The sequence below is a fragment of the Oenanthe melanoleuca genome, chromosome 3 (assembly GCF_029582105.1).
Source record: "Oenanthe melanoleuca isolate GR-GAL-2019-014 chromosome 3, OMel1.0, whole genome shotgun sequence".
Lineage (NCBI taxonomy): Eukaryota > Metazoa > Chordata > Aves > Passeriformes > Muscicapidae > Oenanthe > Oenanthe melanoleuca.
Window position 1 is genome coordinate 34,519,407 of NC_079336.1, and position 23,419 is coordinate 34,542,825.

The 23,419-nt window shown below is 40.4% G+C and overlaps 1 protein-coding gene across 2 annotated transcripts in view; it reads right to left on the minus strand.

Moving 5' to 3' along the window:
- The window catches only part of UBE2J1 (ubiquitin conjugating enzyme E2 J1), a 179,574-nt gene that overhangs the window by 12,461 nt on the left and 143,694 nt on the right, over nt 1–23,419 (minus strand). The window contains exons 1-5 of one of the 2 annotated variants that reach the window (XM_056487512.1): nt 14,418–14,697; nt 5,247–5,320; nt 3,435–3,566; nt 2,796–2,880; nt 1,279–1,384 (exon numbers count right to left, since the gene is read on the minus strand). In XM_056487512.1, the coding sequence (XP_056343487.1) occupies nt 1,279–1,384; nt 2,796–2,880; nt 3,435–3,566; nt 5,247–5,320; nt 14,418–14,448 (428 nt within the window). In that variant the 5' untranslated portion in view covers nt 14,449–14,697. Of the gene's footprint in view, nt 1–1,278; nt 1,385–2,795; nt 2,881–3,434; nt 3,567–5,246; nt 5,321–14,417; nt 14,698–23,419 lie in introns of those variants that run through there. The other variant, XM_056487513.1, reaches the window with a different exon arrangement.

A 23,419-nucleotide genomic window follows, 5' to 3' on the forward strand; every position in this document is an offset into this window, starting at 1 on the left:
TTTCAGATAATCATATACATGGACATGATCCCCTGAACCTCCTTTTTTTCAGGCTGAACACTCCCAGCTCTTTTACCATCTCCATGTATGAAACATGTTCCAGCCCTTCAGTCACTTTTGTGGCACTGCACTGAATTTTCTCCAGGACATCCTTATCTTTCTTGTACCTGGTCACAACTCCACCTGAACCAAGCACTCCTGATGTCTCACCAGTGCTGAGTACTGAAGAAGGATCACTTCCCTTGACCTGCTGGCAATGCTCCTCTTCATGCAACCCAGGACATCAGCCACCTTCTTTGCTACAAGGGCACACTGCTGCCTCATTATCAGCTTAGCAATCACCAGAATCTTCTCTTCCAAGCTCCCTTCTAGTCAGCTGGTGTTACTCCTCTCCAGAGACACGACTTTTCTCTGACATTCCTCCAGCCCACTGAGGCTCCTCTGGATGGCAGCATAACTTTCTGGTGTATCAGCCACTCCTCCCAGTTTTGTATCACCAGCAAACTTGCTGAGGGTGCACCCTGTCCCACTATCCAGGTCATTAATCACACTAAATAGCACTGGCCCCAGTACTGACACCAGGAATGGTCACAACAGTGACCAGCCTGCAGCTAGATTTTGTGTTGCTTATCACAATCCTTTGAGCCAGGCAGCTCAGCCAGTTCTTAATCCACCTTACTGTCCCCACCTACCTAGGCTTTACTTCATGACTGAGGATAAGGGAAAGGACACCAAAAGCCTTGCTAAAGTCCCTATAAACAGCACACACTGCCTCCCCTTAGTCCACTAAGCTAATAATTTCATCATAGTCACAAACCTAATCTTCAGTTAATTTCCTAAAGATCATTTAGAATAAGTTCCTTTAGAATTCTGAAATAATTTCATTATTACTATTTACTTAAAGACCATTATATTTTATTATTTTGGTTGCTTTCTCCCTAACTTACCATCAGTTTCATCACACCCACTTTCTCTCCACGCTGCAATTAGTACTGTATCACAATGCTAAATACATCTCCAGGTCTGAATTTCAGACAAACCTCTATGACCACACAATGCTGGAAGGAACGGAGTGCTCTCAAAATATTTTGCTTGACTGCAAGTTCCAAGTTTGCACAATATTCAGAGAAAAAAGCACCTACACATACAAGGCATCAAACTTGTTTTATTTGGAATAAATGCAAGAGAATAGACTGAAGTAGCTTATTTTCTACTCAATGCATTACCCTAAAAGTGAGTGAATGTAAATGTACCTACAGTAACAAACCTAGCACTTACTTCTTTGCAAGAGTTCTTCTTTCTTCTGGTGTGTAATCCAGAGATCCTATTGCTCCTTCACCTTTGGTTGGCATAAATCCAATGATGGCTAGTAAAGCTGTTCTTACTAAAATGGGAAAACAGATATAAACAATGTGGCAGAAACAACACTTATGCAATCTCATTCCACACTCATTAAAGTTGCATTTCTGACTGCAAAACTTTATTCTGCCAAGTCTGAATTTCCTACAGGCAGCACTAGTTTGGTGGTTTTTTTGGTACACTGCAAGGCTTTCTTCATTTTGTTTTAACATGTTGTAAACAAAGAAAAGGCCACCAGACAACAGAGAAAAAAAATCAATTGTCACAAAAATGTTACATTAAGGTGAGTGCTTTAAAACTGATGAAAAAAGGTAAAGCAGAGCTAACATATAAAAGGGGGTGGGGGGAGAAAGGAAGCAGGGGGAGAGGAAGAAGATAAGAAGGTTCACAGAGAATTATTTTTGTGTTTGCTTTCTATTAGATATGAAATCAACAATTTAGTGTACGCATGCTCAGAGTTTTTCTTTTCCACAAAGCATTGCGGAATTTGTTCCTTTTATGTCATCATAATAGGGAAGGAGCTCACTTAAAATATTAATTACTGCTTGTAACAGAACTGTTATCCGAAGAATCTCTTTTGACAACATCTGTACTTGGACTTTGTTTTACAGAAGTAAAACAAAGTAAAATGAAATTTAAGAATTCAAGACACTTTTTTGCTAATAGATTTGGTAAATAAATATCACATCAAAATAAGTACCATGGAAAAGAAACAGGATATTTGCAACTATTCAGAAACACAGTATTTTCTACTCTTTAAAAAAACGTAAGAGACTTAACAAAAGTTTAAGAGTGGTCTGCTGCAAAACTCCTAAGATCTTACCAACATATTTTAAAAGTGAAACTGATTTAGAAATAATTGATGTACTGTATCCAGCAAAACTAAAATTACTTGAACATAAGTATATTGCCTCAGATGAACTGTGCCAGCTCTCAATTTCTGTGATAACTGTATTTTTAAAAATAAAGATAGAGAAGATTCAGTTATACTGAACCCAGACCACAGTATCTTTTCTCTTGAGTGCTCAGAACCACGCCATTAGAACTGAAAACTTCCCTCTATTAATATTCAAGCTGGCTTAGTGATAATGCAAAAACAGGATAAAGTAATAGGATTTATTTTTGTAAGAACAATTTTAAACAAAATACACAAAGAATATTCTAAGTAGTCTGAGAATTCTTAATGCTTATGTATCCAAGTAAAGAAGAGCTTACCATTACCCCTCAGTTTCTCAGCCCTAGCATTTACTTAGTATCATTTCCAAATAATTTAATTTTACTCTTTTATAACTTTACATTTGACAAATTCTCCCATAATTTTACACCCTCAAAATCTGTCTCCTTTCCCGCCATAAATATTCTTCATGAGATTTTTTTTTAGTTTAAAGAACAAGTTGTTTGACTGGGGTAACATTTTTCAAGGAATTGTTACTTACTACTCCATGAAGGCTGCCATGTTTCAGGATGATGCCCTGAGATGCTTAAACAAATTTTCTTCCCCACTTCAAACCTGCCATTTGCCTTCAAAGGAAGAAGTAGAATACAATAAAACATGCTAGAAGTTAACGCTTGAGTTTTGGTAAAAGTCATAAAAATCATGATTAAAAGAATTCCATATGCAAACAATATGTGACAATTATACTACTGCCAACCTCAAAAAATTGGCATTCAGTTTGCTGAACACAGAACTCTGTCATCTGACTCTATTGATACATGAAAAAAAACCTTGTACAAAACTATGCAAAAAGGAAGGCCTTTGCCCCAAACTACAGGTCTGCCTTCCTACATCTGTGCAATGTTTTCAACAGAAACCAAGAGGGCCCATGGGGAGAACAGAAGGTTAGACAATCGTATCAACAATGTGATTTCTCCTGGAGGAAAAGACTTTCATTTATTAGGCATAAAGCTTCATGCAATTAGAGACTACCAAAATAATCTTGGAAGACTTTGGGTCTTCAGTTATACCATACCATGCCACCTTAAAAAAATAACATTATGTTAAATGCCAAGAATCTCTCTCTCTACTCATGATAAAATTGGTAACATAAAAAGGAAAAACTAGCATGCTTACTTACCGTCAGCAAAATAATGCTGGGTGGTTTCATGGGATATTCAGGTGGTAGCACTATTCGCCCATGATAAATCCCTCCATCAAAATCTGAATCTGGAGGGCCTCTAACAGTGAAATGCCATTCAAAAAGGTTATCCTAAAATGCCCCCATCAATGGAAGAAGAGTGGAAAAAAAAGAAAAAAAAAAAAAGGAAGTATTAATCACAGAAATAGACAACTCGATGCCATTTTCTTGAACAAGGACAGGCTGAAGAAACAGTGTACAGGCAGAAGTGTTAAGAAGCCAAAATCAAATGGAGAGTTAAGAGAATGCAGCACTAAGCATAAAGCATAGTAGGTTTCTAGTAATTCCCTTACGCAATAATTCACTGAAACCCTCATTATCCAAATTCTTTATGCTAGCTGTATAAACTATGACAAGAGTTTTATTACCCAACAGACGGCAAACTGAGTTATGTAAGAAAAAATTGAGTCTTTGCCTCAGTGAACAATAACCAAGGGGAGATCTACACCAAGAAAGAACATTAATGACACCTTCCCCAAAGCTTCTTTTGTGCCCACGTCAACACAGGGATTTGACTCACACCCCAGAGAATTCCTATTCTCCCTCCTCCACCAACAATTTTGAAACAGCTATAGTGGCTTACTGCACAACTTTGAAAGGTACACTTTGAAATCTAGAGTTTTATCATCATTGAACACATAAATAACTTCTGTTTAAACACTGGTTTTTTTGGTGTTTCAAGCTGGGTTCTGTATATCAGAACTTGTGCTGCCAACAACTTCCTAAATATTTACAAGCAGAACAACTCATACTGTTAGGACAGGAGACCAAATGAGGCTGGCTGTCAGTGAATGAGATCCCTTAGCTAACGCTAAACACTGGCATTACAGCATTGGGATGCCCCACCTAGTTACAGTTTTTCAAGTACAGGAAATAACTGTCAAGAATTCCAGCATTTCATCTGTCACTGCTCTCTTCCTAGTGAGACACTGTTCTAATCCAGAAATAAATTCTTCATGTAGGTTAAAATTATAGCAAGAATTAAACCTGTCATTTCACCACCGTAAGGAGAAACAAGATACAGATAAAAACTAGTAGACAACAATGAATATTTTATAGCACCTAGGAACATGCATTATTATGTGAGCATGTTAAGCATGTTACACATTTCTGCAAACAGCTAAAAATCAAACCTCCCAAGTGAATACTACAGAACACTGCTTTTTAAATTAATCCAATGAAATCAGAAGGATATCTGTTTAAGCTTCTAAACACCAGAACTTCATTGTTCTCAGCCCAAAAACTTAACCAGGTGTTTAGACAATAAGCCAGTCCTTAAGTTAAATCCCTCTCTCTTACAATGCATCCAGAATCACACACATTTATGTTTCTCACAGGTTTTCCTAAATGCAAAACAGCAATCCTTAGAGATCACCTTAGGTTATGTGTTTCAGTGAGCAACTCAACATCTGAGCCAGACGTCATGTTTGGTTAAAAAAGCTTGACTTAAATATTAAGTACTTCCATAGTCTTTGGAAAGAGATGGGGGAATAAACATACCCACACTATAAAACTACATAGGTGCAACATAAAACTGTTGTTAAGTACTTTCACCAATACTGGAACTACAAGACCAATGAAGTTGAATTCTGCTGCTGATTTCCATCAAAGTGAAAAAAATCTGTTTGCTATCCTTTAAAAATGTACATTTTAAATATACATATGTATTTTAGAGAAATATATATTAATTAAGAGTATATATGAATAAAACTGCCTAATTACAAGCTCTTCCAAACACATAAAGAAACAAACCTCCAAAGGCTGTGCATGATAATGATCTGTAGGATCCTTCAGTTCTGCAGCCTCTTTCATCAAACGTTTGACAGCTGAAAAAAAAGAAAGCGTAAGACATGAAAATAAAGAAAATAACTTAATATGCATTGCATAGAAAAATACATAAAACATTTCTTGAAGAACTCTTTTCATCTAACTAATCTTCTCCAGATTATTCCAGCTTCTTCACTGCAGTTCAGAATTCAAGACACTAAAACTGTTTATGATGAATAACCATTAAATGGGTTTTACAAGCATATGGTTACGAAAAATATGTGCATGGTCACAGAGTTTCTCAACACTGAACACTAGGACTAAAGCAGTTTTATATTAGTAATTGCACCAGAAAGGAGGAAAAACATACATATGATTAACCATTTCAGACCACAAGATCTACACAGCTAACAACCTCAGTACTTCATGATACAGGACATCATATGCATCTTTAACAACTGCTGAAAAGCTTTGACAATTATATGACCACCCCCTTAGTTGACCTAAAGGAGGTCACAGTAATACTTGAGAGAAATCAACACACCAATAGTAAGAGGAGATGAGGTTTTATATTAGATTTGAAAACACATATGACCAGCCAGAAAAATTTACCCAGGGTCTCTGTAGTTGGAACCTGCCACTGAGTGTGAACACCCAGCTATTTTTCTATCATAACTTCAGGATAGTCATTAGTAATCTTCTCCAACCTTCCACTTCAGAAACACCAGCATCATCTGTATTTTCTGCATCTCCTTCTTGTGGCCACTTTTGCAAGCTCTGTTACATCACTTATACTTCAGGTGCTCTCATGTGCACCATACATTAATGTCTAATACAAAACCCTAACCTCCCCACAGAGTTCCCATCTACTGTGAAAAGTTCTTTTCCTCCTTCATACTTTTGGACAGCTATGAACAACAGCTCAAATTTTGAGGATTTCACTTTTTACAACCCAAACAGAAAACGAATTATGTGGAAATCTGCTGCTGCCACAGGGAGGTGTCAATTAAACATCCTACAGATCCCACCAGGTCAGGTCACAGCTAGCAGCATTCAGGCTCTGTTGAGTAACAGTTTGCAGTTTGTCCTCTTTCCTCTTCATTAAGGTTTACCAGTTCATTAGAGAGGAATAATAAGAAAACCAGTCTGGACCAGGAAAGGCTTTGGACCCAGCAATGCTTCACAGCCAGCAAGGCTGGACACTTGCCTTTAGAAGAAGAGTGGCATGCACCAGGATGAGCTAATTCAGGAGTGAACACCCCATGAAGCAAAACAGTGACCATGAGAAGACCGAGAATGTATATAACAAAATCTAATAAAGACAGAGCAGTCATGGACATGGCAGAAAACTGTTACTGAGATTTCCTAGCTGCGGGATCGTGACAGAGGAGAAATATATTCCCCCATAACAGCATCACGTGCAGTCACCCAAGTTCACTGAGGGAAAGCTATTAGAGCATAATACCATTCCATTCTTGGGGCATGAAACTCAGCAAAATCTAATTTAGCTCTCATACATCATAGAGATAATTTGCTTATAAGAAGTTTTCAGTATTAAGCAACCCAGGACACCTTAAAAATCTATCAGGTGACCTAACATCAGCCTTCCAATACCTGAAGAGAGCTTACAACAAAGATGGGAAAGGGACTTTAAAAAGAGCCTGTAGCAACAAGACAGGGGGAATAATTTCAAACTGAAAGAGAGTTGATTTAGATTAGATATTAGAAATAATTTCTTTCAAGTGAGGATGGTGAGGTACTGGAACAAGTAAAGTTGTGGATGCCCCATCCCTGGAAGTGTTCCAGGCCAGGTTGGACACAGCTCTGAGGAACCTGGTCTAGTGAAAGATGCCCATGGCACGAGGGTTGGATGCAGGTGATCTTTAAGGTGCCTTCCAACCCAAGCCTTTCTATTATTCACTGATTCTAAGCAGCAGCTGAGAGCTGGGGTGATTCAGCCTGAAGAAAAGGCTCTGGGGAGACTTTACTGTGACCTTTCAATACCTACACAAGATGCTTCTCAGAAAGAAGTAACTTTTTACCACAGTCTCTAATGACAACACAGGAGTAAATGGCTTTAAACTCAAAGAAAGTAGGCTTAGATTGGACATATGGAAGGAATTCTCTACAGTGAGGGCAATGAGACACTGGAATGAGCTGCCCAGAGAAGTTGTGGATGCCTCATCCCTGGAACCACTGAAGGTCAGGTTGGACAGAGCTTTGAGATGTGATCCAGCAGAAGGTGTCCCTGCCTGAGGCAGGGAGGCTGAACTAGATGACCTTTAAAGACCCCTGCCAACCCAAACCATTTTGTGTTTCCCTTCCCACATTGCTGAAAAATACCAACTGAGAGGCTGCACAGAAAAGCCTGGAGCAGTAAAGGTTCATTCTGAGAATGTGTGATCCAGTGAAGAAAGCACGAAATTTGTTTCTTCTTTAAGCACTGCCACAGTATTCATGAAACAGCTCCTCCTTTGGCTACCAAAAACTGCAGTGGAAGAAACAAGTGTAATTCACAAAGTCTGGCATTTCTGCAACAAGTCATGATATTTCAACCCACTTAAGTCACACTGAGTCACTGAGTAAACATTTGGCAATGGCAAATCTGAAAAATCAGAATGGTTTAGGCCCATCTGAAATAAAGAACAGAGGACTGTCAATAAAGTCAAAGAATATAGTTAATTCAGCCAAAAAAAAAGGAAAGTCAAGACACTGAATTTCTTTAAGACAGGTTTTAGAGACAAAACGATCACTTTTTAATGTGACATAACCATCAGTGAGAAAAATAACCACACTTTCACAGATAGACTCAGCAACACTTCCTCAATGTTCATCAAAATTAAATCCTGAGGAAATTAAGTTTCTGGGCTAGAGATGACAGGAGAGTTCCCACCAAGCAGGAGGTGTGGGAGCTCTCTACTGCTCTGTGCAAGAAAGAATACTACAGGTCAGAGGCTGTATGTGACAGTCTGCCTCCTGTGTTACACTGAACTTCTAAAAATTTCCTGAATTTAAAGCCACCAGTTTGCTTTAGGATTTAGTGGTAGTAGAATAACAATTAATGAGCAAAATTTGTACAATATATGCATATGTGATTTGTAGATTTTTCCTGCCAAAAAAACATGTCCAGTTCAAACTCCACTTTCATCATCATTTACTTCAAGCTACCCTGAAACTTTGGTTCACACAACTGCTTTTTTTGAATATATCTGCAGGTCACATCAAGCACTCCTGCTATGTGCCCAAGTCTGCACCTAGTGGCTGGGGAAACCTTCTGGACACAGAAAATGCAAGTGATCAGTCTTCATAAATGTCAATGTGACTGCTTAAAGGGATGACAGGATGTGAACATTGGTGGCGTCTTCTTACTAAATCATTATGCCTTTCCTTAAAAAAAAAGAAAAAAAAAAAAAAAAAAAAGAAGAAAAAAAAAAAGGTAGTTGTCCATGATAGTATCTTCCTCAAATGTACAGCATTCAAATGTACATGAAACTTCAGTTTGAAATTTCAATTCTACTGTTTGAAATAGAAAGTACATAATGAACAGATAAATAATGGAATCCAGAACAGCTGGCATAAAGCTAGAGATCTCTCAATCTTTCAAGTTGACTTATCTAAGCTGGGAAAAGAATAATAAAACAACCTGACAGCTTTTACGGCTTTGGCAAACGTTTCCTACCTTTTTATTTGTGGCTGCTGTTATTATTTTTTTTTCACTTTAGGCAAGATTTAGAAGTCTATTCAGGAGAAATACAGAAGTAGTAACTTTTTCCCTATGGCTTCACTGACCAAAGCAGCACAAGGATGCAATTTATTTACTGAATACAGGTTTTCCAATGAAAGCAAAACTCTCATAAAACCCTTCATCTCAGAGAAACTTTTATAACTACCCAATCCACTTAAGCGATTAGTAAAACACAAGTAATCTTTGTTGTGCATTTTTCTAGTAATGAGGCTACTATCTACAATTAGGAAAAATATTAGACAATAATAACAGAAAAAAAAAAAATTAAAATTAAATCACATGAACCCTTTGAGACAAGCATCAAGTCCCTTCAATTACATGCATGTGGCAGGGATGACATTTTGGGAGGGTCTTCTTAAATCCAGCTGGCTTTGTTTTCTTCCCCCTCCACTCTATACCTGACCATTGAGCCAAGAGTGCCTGATCCACAGCTGGTGTAACCACCAAGTGACTTCAGAGGCCACAGCACAGAGAGTCACCTGCTGAATCACCAGTCCCCACAGCAGCCCAAAGCACCTGGGAGCCCAAACTGCATTGGCATTTAAAACAAAATCTCATTTACTAAAGGTAATGTTTAAATTTCTTGTAAGGGGAAAAATAACAGTGAATCACACTGTCAGCAGTTCCACTGCATAAAGAATGGATCACATCATTTAAAAAAAAATCAGGATTAAGTTTATGTGTAAAGTACCTAGGATTTCTTGTAAAATGACAACACTTAATAAGCTTTGACATTTTAAATAAAAAAACAACACTTTAAGTGATGTGGTCACTGATGCATGTAAAAAAACATATTTAAAGCAAAGAGTCACAGCAGCTCTTTGATATGGAAAATGATAATTTTTTCAATGGTATTTTTTGCTGTACTGTCTAGAGAATGGTTTATTAAATCTAAACACACAGCAACTCTAACAGGTTCACAGCAAGCTGCACAGTGTCACTAGGACCTGTGTGTCACCTAGTGGATGTGATCCTCCTGGACACCTTAGAACCTGCGAATGATGCATGATTTTGTGAACTAAAAGTAACAGAAATAAATCCAAAACACAGCACTGAAGCAGCTACTAAGAAGAAAATTAACTCCATCCCAGCCGAGACCAGCACATTCCTTGGCAGTTCCTTTGACTTCTGTTACAAAACAAATGGAAACACCATTTGCCAAGAAGCAGGCCGGCTGTTTCCCATCCTCGGGGTCTCAGATACATCCTTACCCATAAGACTACTGAATAGCTGCTTTACATCTTCACAGCCTCATATACATTCTTCCACATGACTAACAAGCCTCCTCTACTCATAGCTGTTAATACTACTAAAAAACCCAAAAAACTTTCAATTAGTCTTGTCTTGCTTTCCTCTCACCCTCAGAAACAGCCAACCTTTAGTCCTCATTTCCCTCAGGGCAGCAGGAAATACAGTACTCCTCTTGTAGTTGCAATTGGAAACAACTGTTCAGTCAACACAAAGGGAGGTAAAACTTACAAAATGCAAGGTGCTTGTTGAACACACTAAGATCAAACAATGTCTTCACCCTTAATAAATTTTAAACATCTGTTCAACTTCTTATTTTTAAACAATCTATCCTTGTTTCATACAGGGAAGGTACTAAGCAGCACAACAGCTACTGCCTATTTCCTTGTACCTCTGTTCTGTTAATGAAGAACTGATGCATACTTGTTGGCACAGAACATTTACTTGTACAAAATATGCAGTGGAGAAAGAAGTATAGTTTGCAGGAAAAGCAGCAATCATATTGAAGATGACAGCTAAGAGGTTCACAATCTCAGCATTATTATATTCCCTATGCCTCCAGGAATCCAAAGTAGTGCCCCTAAGCAACAAATACAGGACAGCATGCCATGCCTCCCTCCACGTGCTCTCCATAGGCCTCCAGTGCCCTCACTAATCAAATTCTCCACGAGGTGGTCTGATGAAAGCAAAACAAACTCTGCCCCCCAAAAAACTAAAAAGCAAGGTTGTTTGTGGTCTCTGTGTGAGGCACTGTAAGCAGCAGTTCATAATTCTTCAAGTGTCTGTGCTAATACCCACTCAGATGACTGGTCACAGCCTACACAAAAATGAGACACTGTCACTACAAGAGCAGCAACTACAAGATCTGGTGTCTGATCTTACAGCAAGCTAAGGGTCACAGTTCTTTGGGGAGAAAAAAGTTAAGAGATTATTCCAAGTAGCTGTCTTATAAATTTCAGAAAATGGGGATGTTCCTGAGGCATGAAGAGGATGAAGTCTGTACTTTAGCCAGCTGAGCTTTAATATTGATAGGAGAGGTTTATCAGTCATGCGGTAGCAGGCTGATATACACTGACTAATCCATTTTGAAATCCTCAACAGAAAACAGCTTGCCCTTTTACAATTGCCAAAAATACACATAAAATATGAAGCTTCAAGACTTTGCCTTATTGAAGCAATACAAAGAAGCCAGCCTGAAGTGCAGAGTGTGAAATTTCATCCCCTCCAAAATTAACAGTCTTTTTGTGAAGAAATAAAAAAGAAACTCAAGTTCATAGGCAGTGTGAAAAGCATCAGGTGAATGCCACCATGGCTCCTTGCTCTTACAGAGGGTGACAAGAACTGCTTGACCTTCCCAAACCTGCACTGGCCATGGCATGTACCTAGACAGGCCAGAGCTGTGCTGCCTCTCACTGACAGACGTGGTGTGCAGGGGAACAACTTGCTTTGCATTGTGGAGCGTTACCATCTTTCAAATATGTTGGGATGAACTACTTAGCTGCAGAAACAGGGATAAGGAAGAAGATGAATGCATTGCCTAGCAGCAATCAGCAGCAGGACAAAGATGTGTAGCAATATTGCTCTTCTGTGGTCTGCCTGAGAGCACACAGAAAGTATGGCAATGGAGAGCCTAACTGATCCCCACTCATCAATATGGTCTAGCACATTCACAGATGAGAGATCCAGGTATTAACCTGATGAACTTCAGCTCCTTCATAACTTGATAGCAGAATTCGGCTGAAAATAAAGGCACATGTTTCTTTTAACAGTATTTTCCTATTTAAAATGTGTTTTCATCTACAACATTACATTAAAGCAACTAATACTAAAAGGGTTAGTAGGATTTGCCCTTTTAAAAACTACTAAGCAGACGAAGTGACCATCTGCAGTTTGCTCAAGTCCAAAAGCAGATTTCAACAGCAGAAGCCTCTTGTACAGGTACAAAACGATTACTTTTTCCACTCCGGCTCAAGATAGCATGCTCCAAATCCCTAAAGCTGACCTAAAGGTTAGCAGCTTGGTTCTTCCTCTATTAAAGGCAAGGCAACAACAACAGGTACAAGGACAGCTACTCATCCTAAAGCCCTAGAGAACTCAGTTACCAATCCCTTCAGTCCACAGACAACACAACCACTTGAAACAGAAAATATGGTGGACTTATTTTTATGTATTTTAGTGCATTTACACTAATTGAAACCACCTTAATATTAGAATATTCTACAGTTCCATCATAAACGTTCAGTTGAATGACAAGAGTAACATGCCACCACTAAACTGTACGTGTAACTGGAACAAGATAGGAATTTGTAAAACATACACAGAAATATTAAGCAGTTGCATATGCGCTTATCTACCTGGTTAGTAAGTAAAGTGCCAGACTAAAAGGCAGCAGCTATACATAATTACTGGCAACACATCTTAATGGACAACTGTTAAAGAAACAATATTTATTTTAAATATTTTATTTATATTTATTCAACACCTTTTTGCCCATCTGTTCAGTGGACGATTTCACATATCTTGACTATTGAAATCAATGTTTTAAATCATTATAAGAAATTTTACAAGTTATTTATATACTTTATAAGCTTTCACTATCTATATGGAAAGAAATAGTTTAATATATTAATATGTGACTGAACATGTTTAATTTGGAGAAATAATACCAAGCCATTGGATGGATTATTTATCTTTGCCACATAAAGTTCATTTTACTATGGAACAGCTGGTTCCAGCTGGTTTACAGCACCAACAAGTGCGAAAATTAACTCCAGTAAAGGTATTTTTCTCTTGAATATAGGGAGGACAAGTAAAAACAAAGGGGAAGAACATTTCTAAATTAAGCCACAAATATTTGTCCTCTCCACCCATATCCCAGGTGCTTGTCATACAGCACACCACCACTGTTTCCCATGACGTGGCAATCCACAGCCAGTGAGCATGTTTGTGTGGCCTTGTAAATTCACATATGCCACACATCCTGCACATCCCCCAGAAAAAGTATTCCTTCCTGATATTTTAAATGACAACAGGTTCATCATTTGCTTAGCGATCCTTCTTATCTTTCAGTTATGCAACTTGGGTGTGAGGCTAAGCAAAATAATTTAGCAATAGACAACACAATCATCTGCATGAGTGATGTTTGTAAACAAACGTGTCACTGACATTTGGTACAAGTCATCATAAGGTACAAGCCATCATAACATTCAGTTTCTCCCCACTTCTCATGCTGGTAACATGATTAAAAAACAAAGCCACTATTCATCACAATAACACGAAGCTGAAAATGCCTATTTCTCAACACGCGGTTAGGGGAAAGCAGGGGCAGGACAGCCACCCACACAGACCCTGCCAGCCCTTACAGGCTGTGCAAGAGGTTTTGCTTTGGCAGTGCCAGGCCTCTGGCTGAGCAAGCAGCTCCCAGGAGGTGAAACCCCGGCACAGACGGTCAGAGGCCACTGCTCCGACACAGCCACACGGGGGGACACGGCCTGTCCACTGCTTGCTTCCTAGGAATCAAAACTTTCCCTTCCAGTGCTGCTTCTCCGCGTCTCTCGAGGCGTCTCCCTCACTTCAATGATTCAAAAGAAAGCCCAGGAGTTATAGGCATGAATTTTAACGTGCAAACGTGTCAAACCAAACATGCGAACAAACATAGACACGCAAGTAAACAGAGCCTGCACAGCAACACTTCTGCAAAACAAACTGACGCCACACAGGCCAAGTTACCCTTGGCAAGCCGTCCCCTCACACGGACCCATTCAGGGAGAAGGCGATGCCGGGGGAACAGGGCACGGCCACCTGACTAAACGTTCAAAGGTACGCTTCCACGAACCACCAAAAACGCGTGGGCACGCAGACACACACACAGACCTGGCGGTCAGGGTGTTTTGAACCGAATTACAGCTCGGAGGAAGCTTTCAACGCCATCGCACTGCGAAGGCGAACCGAACCCGGCCGGCCTCCGCCTGAACGCCGCCGCCACCGCCCTAACGCAGGGAACCCAGCGCCGCGGCCCCCGGCCCTCCCCTCCCCTCCCCTCCCCTCCTCCCCGGTCCCCGAGCCCTCCGCCAGCGGCAGCCCCGAGGAGGGCTCGCCCGCCCGCAGCGGCCCGGGCAGCCCGTAAAGGCGCGGCCGCCTTCCCGCCCAGCCCCGCCGCCTACCCGGGCTCCTGAGGTTGTACCGGGCCTCCATGGCAGCGGGTACCGCTCGCTCCCTCCGCGGGCTCCGGCAGCGGGGGTAGGGGGCGGAGGAGGAAGGCAGACCCGGCCCAGCCCGCCTGGCCTCGGGACACTCCCCTGACGTGGCAGCGGCGGCGACAGCCCCGCCGTGACCGCGGGGGGAGGCACCTGCGGCGGCGGCACCGCCCCGGGCCCGGCCCCGGAACCGCCGCCGGGAGGGGACGCGCTGCTGCGGCGGCCGGGCCGCGGTGGTGCGCGGGTGAAAATGAAACACTTCTCGGGCGTCCCCGGCTCGGCTCCGCCCCGGCCGCAGAGGTGGTGGATGGGCGAGGTGCCTCCGGGCCTCGGCGGGTGTGAAAACTGCGGCTTGGAAAAGGGGCTTCCAGGAGCCCGCAGACCCAGCGCACTCGCCGCCCAACAGACTTCACTGTAAGACTTAGAAGCATCTTTGTTGGTTTTCAGGGTCGTAAATGACTGAAATGGTGTCATATGTCAATGATTATTATTTTAAGCAAGAATTATCAGCAAGAACTTGACTTGATTGCCATCTTTTCCATACCACAGTGACAGATATCTACAACTGTTTCTCTTCCACCTGGTTATAGGTGTAATATGCTTGATATAAAAATTTTGAGAACGTATAGCTAAGAGGATACCTAAATTAAAGTGGTCAGAATCTCAGCAGACTCCGTTTCCTTTTGTTTCAGTACAAGCTGTAAATAAGAAACAACCTCTTACGTACTTGTTTTCAGCATAAGCTTGAAGCTCGTATCTAGCACATATTGTCCTTAATTTCATCTGTGAGATGAATTGTTCTTAATTTCCTGTTACTTTTATATTCTTCATAATCATCTTTTGAAAATTAATTTTTTGTTTTGGTGTCTCAGTTCTCTTTTTCCCACTCTGATCGAACAGCAATGGCAAACAGTTGTAAATAAAAACATTTGAGTAGGTACATATTTTTCACTTCATCATGTTCTCAGTATTGCAAAATAATGTGTTAGTCTTTCCTGTTCTATTGCACAGTGAGGTGGTAACAGCAATAAGTAAAGAAAGCAGCTTTACTCCTCCTAAACAACTAGCAGAATTTCCAAAGGGGCAAAGTGATTGTCCCTTTTACAGGACAAAGCAGTATGGATAATATAAAGAGTCATTAATGTATAGAGATGGCAAAAGATGGCATCAGACCTTGGGGTTCCCCCTTACAACAAAACCCCCCATGGTACATTAAATGGACAACAGCTCTTGATGACATTTCAGCATTTCTAGCTAAGAACGGTTGATGTGACCACCTGAGATGGTGAGCTGTAGGCTCACCCAACTGGCTGTTGGATTCACAAACTATTTTGGTCATATGTATGCCCCATCTTTCCTTGCCTTCCAGAACCACCTTGCTGTGCAGATGGAGAAGGGCATTGGGACAATCTATCACTAAATGGTGCTCTTCCCCAAAGTAGGAGAGAGGTATTTTCCATTCAGAAATCTGGATTTCCATGTAAAAAATTCTGGAATCTATTTTGGTTGAAGACAATTTTTGAAGTTGTATTATAACATGAATAGTATAAAGTGGTAGTTATTATGAGCTACTTAAGCATAATGTGGAGTTCAGCTTTGCCTTCTGGGCTCTGGCCTTTGACCCTTGGATGCACTTAAAGTGTCATTTTATGTAGTTCAAGAAGGAAGCACCTGCAGTTAATGTGAAACCTAGGCTTTCAGCTAAAAAAAGATATATACTCACTCTAACTGCATGACAGCTAAGCACTGTTGAAAATGAGCTGAATAGACTTAAAGCAGGAAAAATACCCTGAAAGGAAGTGCACATTTTTCCCATTTATGTAAGCTACGGAGTGATCTTACTGCAGAGCTAGCAGTACGAGACTGCTTTAATTTTCAGATGTTCTGTTAGTTAAAAGTCAGAGCTGCAGGACGTGAATGTTGCCAGAGGAAACTGCTGGTTCCTGCAAGGTAGTCGGCATACAGTTAAGAGATCTGGGGATTAATTCCCAACCCCACAGCTCAGCAGCTCCTTGGGCCACATGAGGAGCTGGCACTGCAGAGCTCTTGTGCAGTCAGTGTTGCCAGTCCAGAAGCAGCAGCCTCCCTCCTCTTCCTGCCTCTGGTTAAAAATACCCTTTGGATTTTTCATCTGCCTTTTGTTTAGACTTTTGCAGGAAGAAGCCATTTTGTACTAGAACTTGTGTGGTTTTAAAACCAAGCACCAAATATAGAAGCAAAATTGCAGTCAAATCCTACATGCTGGCAGCACTTCATGTAGCTTGTGTATCCTGTCATATGATCTAACTTGGTGAAAAAATAAACATGCTCAGCTGAAGCACAGAGAAACTGAAAGTTTGCCTGAACACTGCTGCAACAAAGATTTTGTTATTTAGTGCCACACTGAAACTGTGCTGAAAGTTTTTATTCATGTTTATGTGTACTTTTTTTCTAGTTATCTTTGGATGAAAATTCTGATAGATTCACCCAGCTTCAGAGCAAAGTAGCATATAGGCCTTTTTGGTGAAAAAAAAATTACAAAATTAATGACAGTCATGAAGTTTGATAAAATTAATAATTTTTCAATTGAAGGTGTTTATCCTGTGAAGAAAGGCCAAGTCAGAGTAAATATATGGTCAGGATTCTGCTGAACACTTGCAGACTATGGATACATATTTCTGAGCTGTTTCCTGTGGCTCACTTTATAGCTGTTGGAGAGAACTGGGAGTTCCTCTTGCCTGGAATAGATGTTAGCTGTACACCCAACAAACCATGCTTTAAAAGTTCCTCCATTTTTCAGTTATCTGCAAAGTGGAAATAAGCTAAGTCCTCTGTGTTCTAGACCACTCTAGTTAGGTATTTTTATGTATATGTATGTATGTATGTATAGCTGCATCTGAATCACATAGCTCTCTATACCTGAGAGAAATGTATCCTGCATTTCCCCTCAGTTTAGAAGAATTACAAGCATTTCAGTCAATGTAGCCTCTTATTTTTAACAGTAAGATCCTTGAAGAACTGATTTTAAAGGTCCAAGAAGGGAGCTCACCCAGTAGGAATGGGAATCACAAAAGTCAGCATGCAGAGTTGGGGGGATGCACACTAAGAAGCATCCAGCAGGAGCCCACAAAGAGGGATCTATTCCCAAAACCTCCCCTTTCTCTGGGAGGTAGAATACCTGTGTGACACAGGGGTTCAGTTTTTGCACAAAGGTCTGATGCATCAGTAAATGTTCTTACAAATCTCAGGGAATTATGCTAGGTAATGTGACACTGATCTACTATTTGTTTTTCTGTGCAGGTTGTATACTTGTATGACATGAATGTATAAATATGTTAGGTGATTACCTAAAGTCAGTTCAGAATGGAGTTTGTATGTTTTGTAGCCTGTCTCATAAATTCAGCTATGAGTTATTTTTTCTAGAGGTTTGAGATCACAGAAGTTTATGATAATATAATATTTCTTTATAAAGAGCAATCACACCCTGCTTTTATGAATTCACATAATGTGGAAGGGTTTGCCTCATTTATAATGCTAGCCTTTCAATACAGACAGTTGGCTGAAGAATTGAACTCTTAATGGAATTAAGGAAACTAATATTCATATGCCTGTATTGTCAGTGGGAACAGATACGACTTACTTGCAAGAGAAATCATCATGGTACTCATTGTGACTAATATAGTCTCAGCTTTTAAAATCCTCTGTGTGAATTCATACCTTGTAAATCTGGATTCAACAAGGGTACCTCCTCCTCATCGATAAAAACAAGCTTGGCATTGTGTAACCAATGCCCTGTAGCAATTGCACAGATGGATGGTGCCTCAGGAAAGCAATTACTGGCTGTTCTTCAAGCTTAGTTCTAAGGCAACCATCTCACAAAAGGGAGGGGGGGCTTGCCAGCTGACTTTTAATTAGCATTATTTCAGAAATGAAGAAAGAGAGTGGGGAAAGAAGCTACCAGATTGCTTTTACTGATGAAGCAAGTAAGTTCCCGGTTTGGACCACTGGTGCAGAGTTAGTGTGGACTAACAAGGTATTTCGCAATGTGAAGTCAAAATAAAGGTACATTTTTTCACCTTTTCTTTACTCCCTGAAGAATGAGGAGAGTCACGCCAATCCGTTGACTCACAGTCTTCTGACATCATTGCTGCAATAGTTCAGATGCCCTCCTGGTTCAGAAGACATGTGCAAAGACCCAAGTCAAAGCTGAAGCTGTGTCCAAGTGACAGCTGTTCACGACTCTGAACCTCCCTGATTTAGTTACTCTATCTTTAGCAGCTACAGATAATGGCAGAATTTTTTTCTTGTGCATATTCTTCACCATGTAAATTGCAGAGCACGCTAGATAGCTGGAGGCAGTTGCAAACTACTGAGATTAAAAAATATTTTGCTCCTATGCCACTATTTAAGGAGAAAAGGCTGGGCATAGCTTTTGACCCATGCAGCCAGTCTTTCATGATCTCTTCAGGGCTTCAGGCCCCAGATTTTGTTGTCACTTTTTCCATATGTGCGTTCCTCTGCATGCCCCTTCACTTTAACTTACTCCCATAAGCTTTCTTCTGGGAAGAGAGCACCTGTCCTCACAATTACACATCAGGCAGAAGCAAAGCAGATAGGCTTATGTCTGTTTGACTGCCATCCAGTAGTCTTTCCACCCTATCCATTCCAAAACTGTTACTCACGACTTTAATGTGCACTTGCATGTTCCTGCTTGCCTACAGCTGCTAGCATACAGCTCTGACTCAGCAATAGAAATAAAAGATTGCTGAGCAGGCTCTTAATTAAAAGCTTCTCAAAAAGCATTTACCAAGCTTACTGTAAGCTTACTGTGTCATTAACCAAGATGTATTGAGTTACCAGCTGTCTTCACCAGTCCCCTATAGATATCTGGGACACACAGGAGTTTCTCAGATGGTTAGTAGAAATGTGGGGCTTGATTCAACTGCACACATATAAGCATCTGATGCTGTCTGAGGTATCCTAAGGTATGCCAGATATCCATACAGAGTAGAAAGGTATGGAATACTGGTGCCATTCTGAACAAATCAGCAGCATGAGGCCAGGTGAAGTGCCTAGAGTGCCTTCAGTGATTCAAGGGATCCATGTGGACACTTGAACTAAAGCCCTAATCACAACAGTCGGGAGAGCCCAGAGAGTGGCTCTGCTGACCAAACATGCCTATCTTCTGGCAAATTGCATTGCTTTTTGGACTCTAGCTAACTGTACTGATCGGATATACACTGCCTGATACCAGGTCACTGTCCTCTCCATTTTCAGCTGCTTGGACTCCACAGCCCAGTCCTGGTAGGGCTTAATCCCAGATCCTTGGTTCGGTACTCTCAGAGAAAGAGCTGCACAGCAGAGCCATGCAAGGTAAGACAGACCCAGAGATGGAGGTGGGGCTATTGACACAGGGTCAAGGGAAAAGGCAGCAGTGTTAAAAAGGTGTAAAATGCTGGAAGGAAAAGGCAGAGAGTGAAAAGATGGCAGTTTGGTGACACTTGAGCCAGAGAAAACTCATCTGTTGTCTAGCATGGACAGGTGAGCATGTTAATGCTTAGTCCAGCAGCTTGCTAGTCATAGCTACCTATATTAACCAATAAATTACTACTTTATGCTGCTATACTGTTTGTATCTGCTTGCAGGCTTCTTTTTTTCCTTGCTGAAAAGTGTCTAGCCAGGTGACTCATGGGATGCAGACTCACAGGGGATGCAGACTGAAGAGACTAGTGTTATTCTGAAAGAGAAACAACAAAAAAAGCTAAAAACAATTGTGCAGTCTGGTGTTGTCATAACTATTCAAATTACAGATTTATAGCTTGGATTTTTATCGGGACTATTAATGGTAGCAATATAAAAAGGGGAGAGAAAAAGGAAATAACTTCCATTCTGAGGAACTTCTGTGAATGCATTTAGTTCCTGGGAGAGGATGTACTGAGTAAAGCAGAAAGGCATTTATAATCTGTCAAGAGAATACTAAATTTAAGGCAAATAATATAGTTTCTGCATAATGGACTTTATGAAGAATGCAAAATTTGAATGACAACTGCTGCTTTAAAGACAGAAAATGTGGAATTGAAATATGAAATGAAATTACTGAAGGAACAGAGCTGGAAACAGTGCTGAGCAAGGGGAACAGGACTGGTGGGAACGAGTTAATTTGTGTCCTCTGCTGCAAAACTTGCATTCAGCACTTAAGATATGAGACCAAGACAGCATGATGAATGGCATATTGACAGCCCAAAGAAGCTAAAGCAGCTGCAAAGGGAGCATTGAAAGAGAAGCAATTTGTGGATCAGACCATTTGGCTCACCAGAGGACAATTCAGTCATTGAAAAGGGCATTGCAGAGGAACAGAGTATAGTTCCATTTCTCAGCACCGGGTTATGATCTGGCATTACTGGGTTTCCCAGAAGGCACACCTCTTCCCTCGGTATACTGCTTTGCAAAAAGAGTTGAAATAGGTTACATTTCTCACAGTCCAGATGGCTCTCATTATCAAAGTATCCCTTAATCCAAATGTAGATGTGCATAAGGGAGAATTCAGTCCACAGCTGGCTTAACCTCAGAACAAGTCAGAGCTGAATGATACCACTGCACTGGATGGTGGGGCTTCTAGAAATAACAAAAGTGCTGCTGAAAGGTTTTAAGTTTATTGCTGGGACATCTATAACTCCATCCAATTAGGCAGTTTTATCAGCAGCATTAAGAGGAGCTCCAGCTGCAGAAGAGAGCTTGCAGCACTAGTTGTGAAGGAGTCTGAAAGCACTACTGGCTCCCGAACTGTTGGATGATTGTTTTATCTGGATAACTGAAAGCTGAGGAAGGACTAGGGCAGTATTTATCAAGGAAGCATGCACTAGGTATGAGACTTGGGGTTTGTGTGGGAAAGAGTAAGGAGGTAGCACAGTTTTGAGGACCAAGAATTTGCAGCGATGCATGGATTAAACTGGCTGAATGGGCACTGACACATAAACACCTAAATGCAAACACAAGTTCATCTGGGTCAGAAACTTGCAGTGCTGATGAGAAAGTGAGTTAAGACTATAGCATTCCCTGATGCTAGCACTTTCAACGAATTGACACACCACGACTTACACCCATTTTCACTGATAAGCTGAGGTTCCTCTTGGAGGTAGTCGGGCTGTTTGCTCTCCATATGCTGCTCTCCTGCTTTAGAATTCTTTTTGATTTTCAGTGTGAATGTGTTCATATGATTTGTACTTGTACTGACACAACGCTTCAGTTTAGCACAGTTCAGAATGGCTTTTAGTTTGTATGGAATGGAGATAAAAAGGGTATAATATATGCTATAATAGGAAAGGCAGCTTTGATACTGTCCTTTGATACTATCCTTGATACTGTTGCTCCCTATCAAGTACCTGGGCCTTTGAGGACCACGCGGTAAAACCCACCTGACCCATACCACCTCCCCGTGGCTGACCCTGTTGTGATAAGCCCATTATCTTTCCATGGTCTACATTTTCATGGAACCACAGAATCAATTCAGTTGGAAAAGTCCAACCATCCAAAATCATCAAGTCCAACCTTCGACTAAATACCACCAGGTCAATTAGACCATGGCACTAAGAGCTGTGTCCATTCTTTCCTTAAATACCTCCAGGGATGGTGACTCCCTGGGCAGCCCATTCCAATGTTTAATCACTCTTTCTGTGAAGAAATTCCTCCAAATATCCAACCTGAACATTTTGTGTAAGGCAGCTTGAATACACTGAAACGTTCTGGCATACATACCTGTACCTTTGGCCACTGGTTTCTCTCTTGCCTTTCGTGTTTGCACTCATCCATATGTCTAATCCCAACACTTCTCAATTTAGGCTAGTGCATGTTAGTTTTTGGCTTGTTTTTATTTTTGGTTTGTTTTTTTAAAGAAAGGACATCAATGTTTTTTTTCTCTTTTTCTTCTGCTATTAAGCAATTCTGAAATAAATAATCCCTCTTACTTGTAGCAGGTCCAGGTACTCAAGGAAATATTCAGTACAGTATCTTCTCTGACTAGTCTCATGAAAATCTTTTACTTTATCAAAAATATGTTAGTTTAGTCCAAGAGACATTGGGATAAACTGCTGCACTAGCGGTATTTGTCCTGGGCATATTTATGTATTTTTTTAAATTTTAAAATATGTTCTGGACATGATTAAGAAATGTTTAAAATCTGACTGCAAACTGTAACTTCAATATGAATACACTTTTTATGGCATGCATACAAACTAGGATTACATAAATATGTTGAGTCTTTTTAGATATGTTAATAGCATGTAATGGATTTATACAATTTAGATGTTTTTGTACTTCTTTCAGTAGGTTTTAGCTCAAGACCTAGCCTATGGCTCAATTCCTCCAAGCCAAAGGGAATAGACTGGCAGGAACCAAGGAGACTGGGTATCAGACCCGGTTACAGCAAAATGTGAAATTCAGAGATAGCAAACTGAGAAAGGTAACACAGAATATACCAAGGAGAAAACAAATTAAAAGCAGCAATCTGCTAGTGTAATTTTTAAATGTAGCTATTTGAAGATATGTGAATGAGCTAATATGCAAATATTAATGCAGTGAGAAATCAAGTGGGATGTCAACCATATGCCACCATACAAGAGGAACCCAGAACTTGCCGACCAAGCTTATTTCTCATTTTCCCCACAGTGAAGTGGGAGAATTTGATGTGTTCATCTGTAATTGAGTAAATTCACATGCAGCTATTGATAAACATTTAGAATCTGAGTAAGACGTTTTGGTGTCAATGTATCTGTCCATTGAACAGGACAAAGCTGCAGCACAAAAATCATGACATGATGTCATTTACATCATTCAGTACAAAACCAGGAAAACCTCAGTGTTCAATTTAAGAGAAAAAATATTCTACAATGACTATGGCAAATGACAGCACAGTAAATATGTCATTAAAGCAAACAGTTGCTACTGTGTACAATGACAAGGGTTATTTTCTTTAATTCCTCTACTTAATCTGA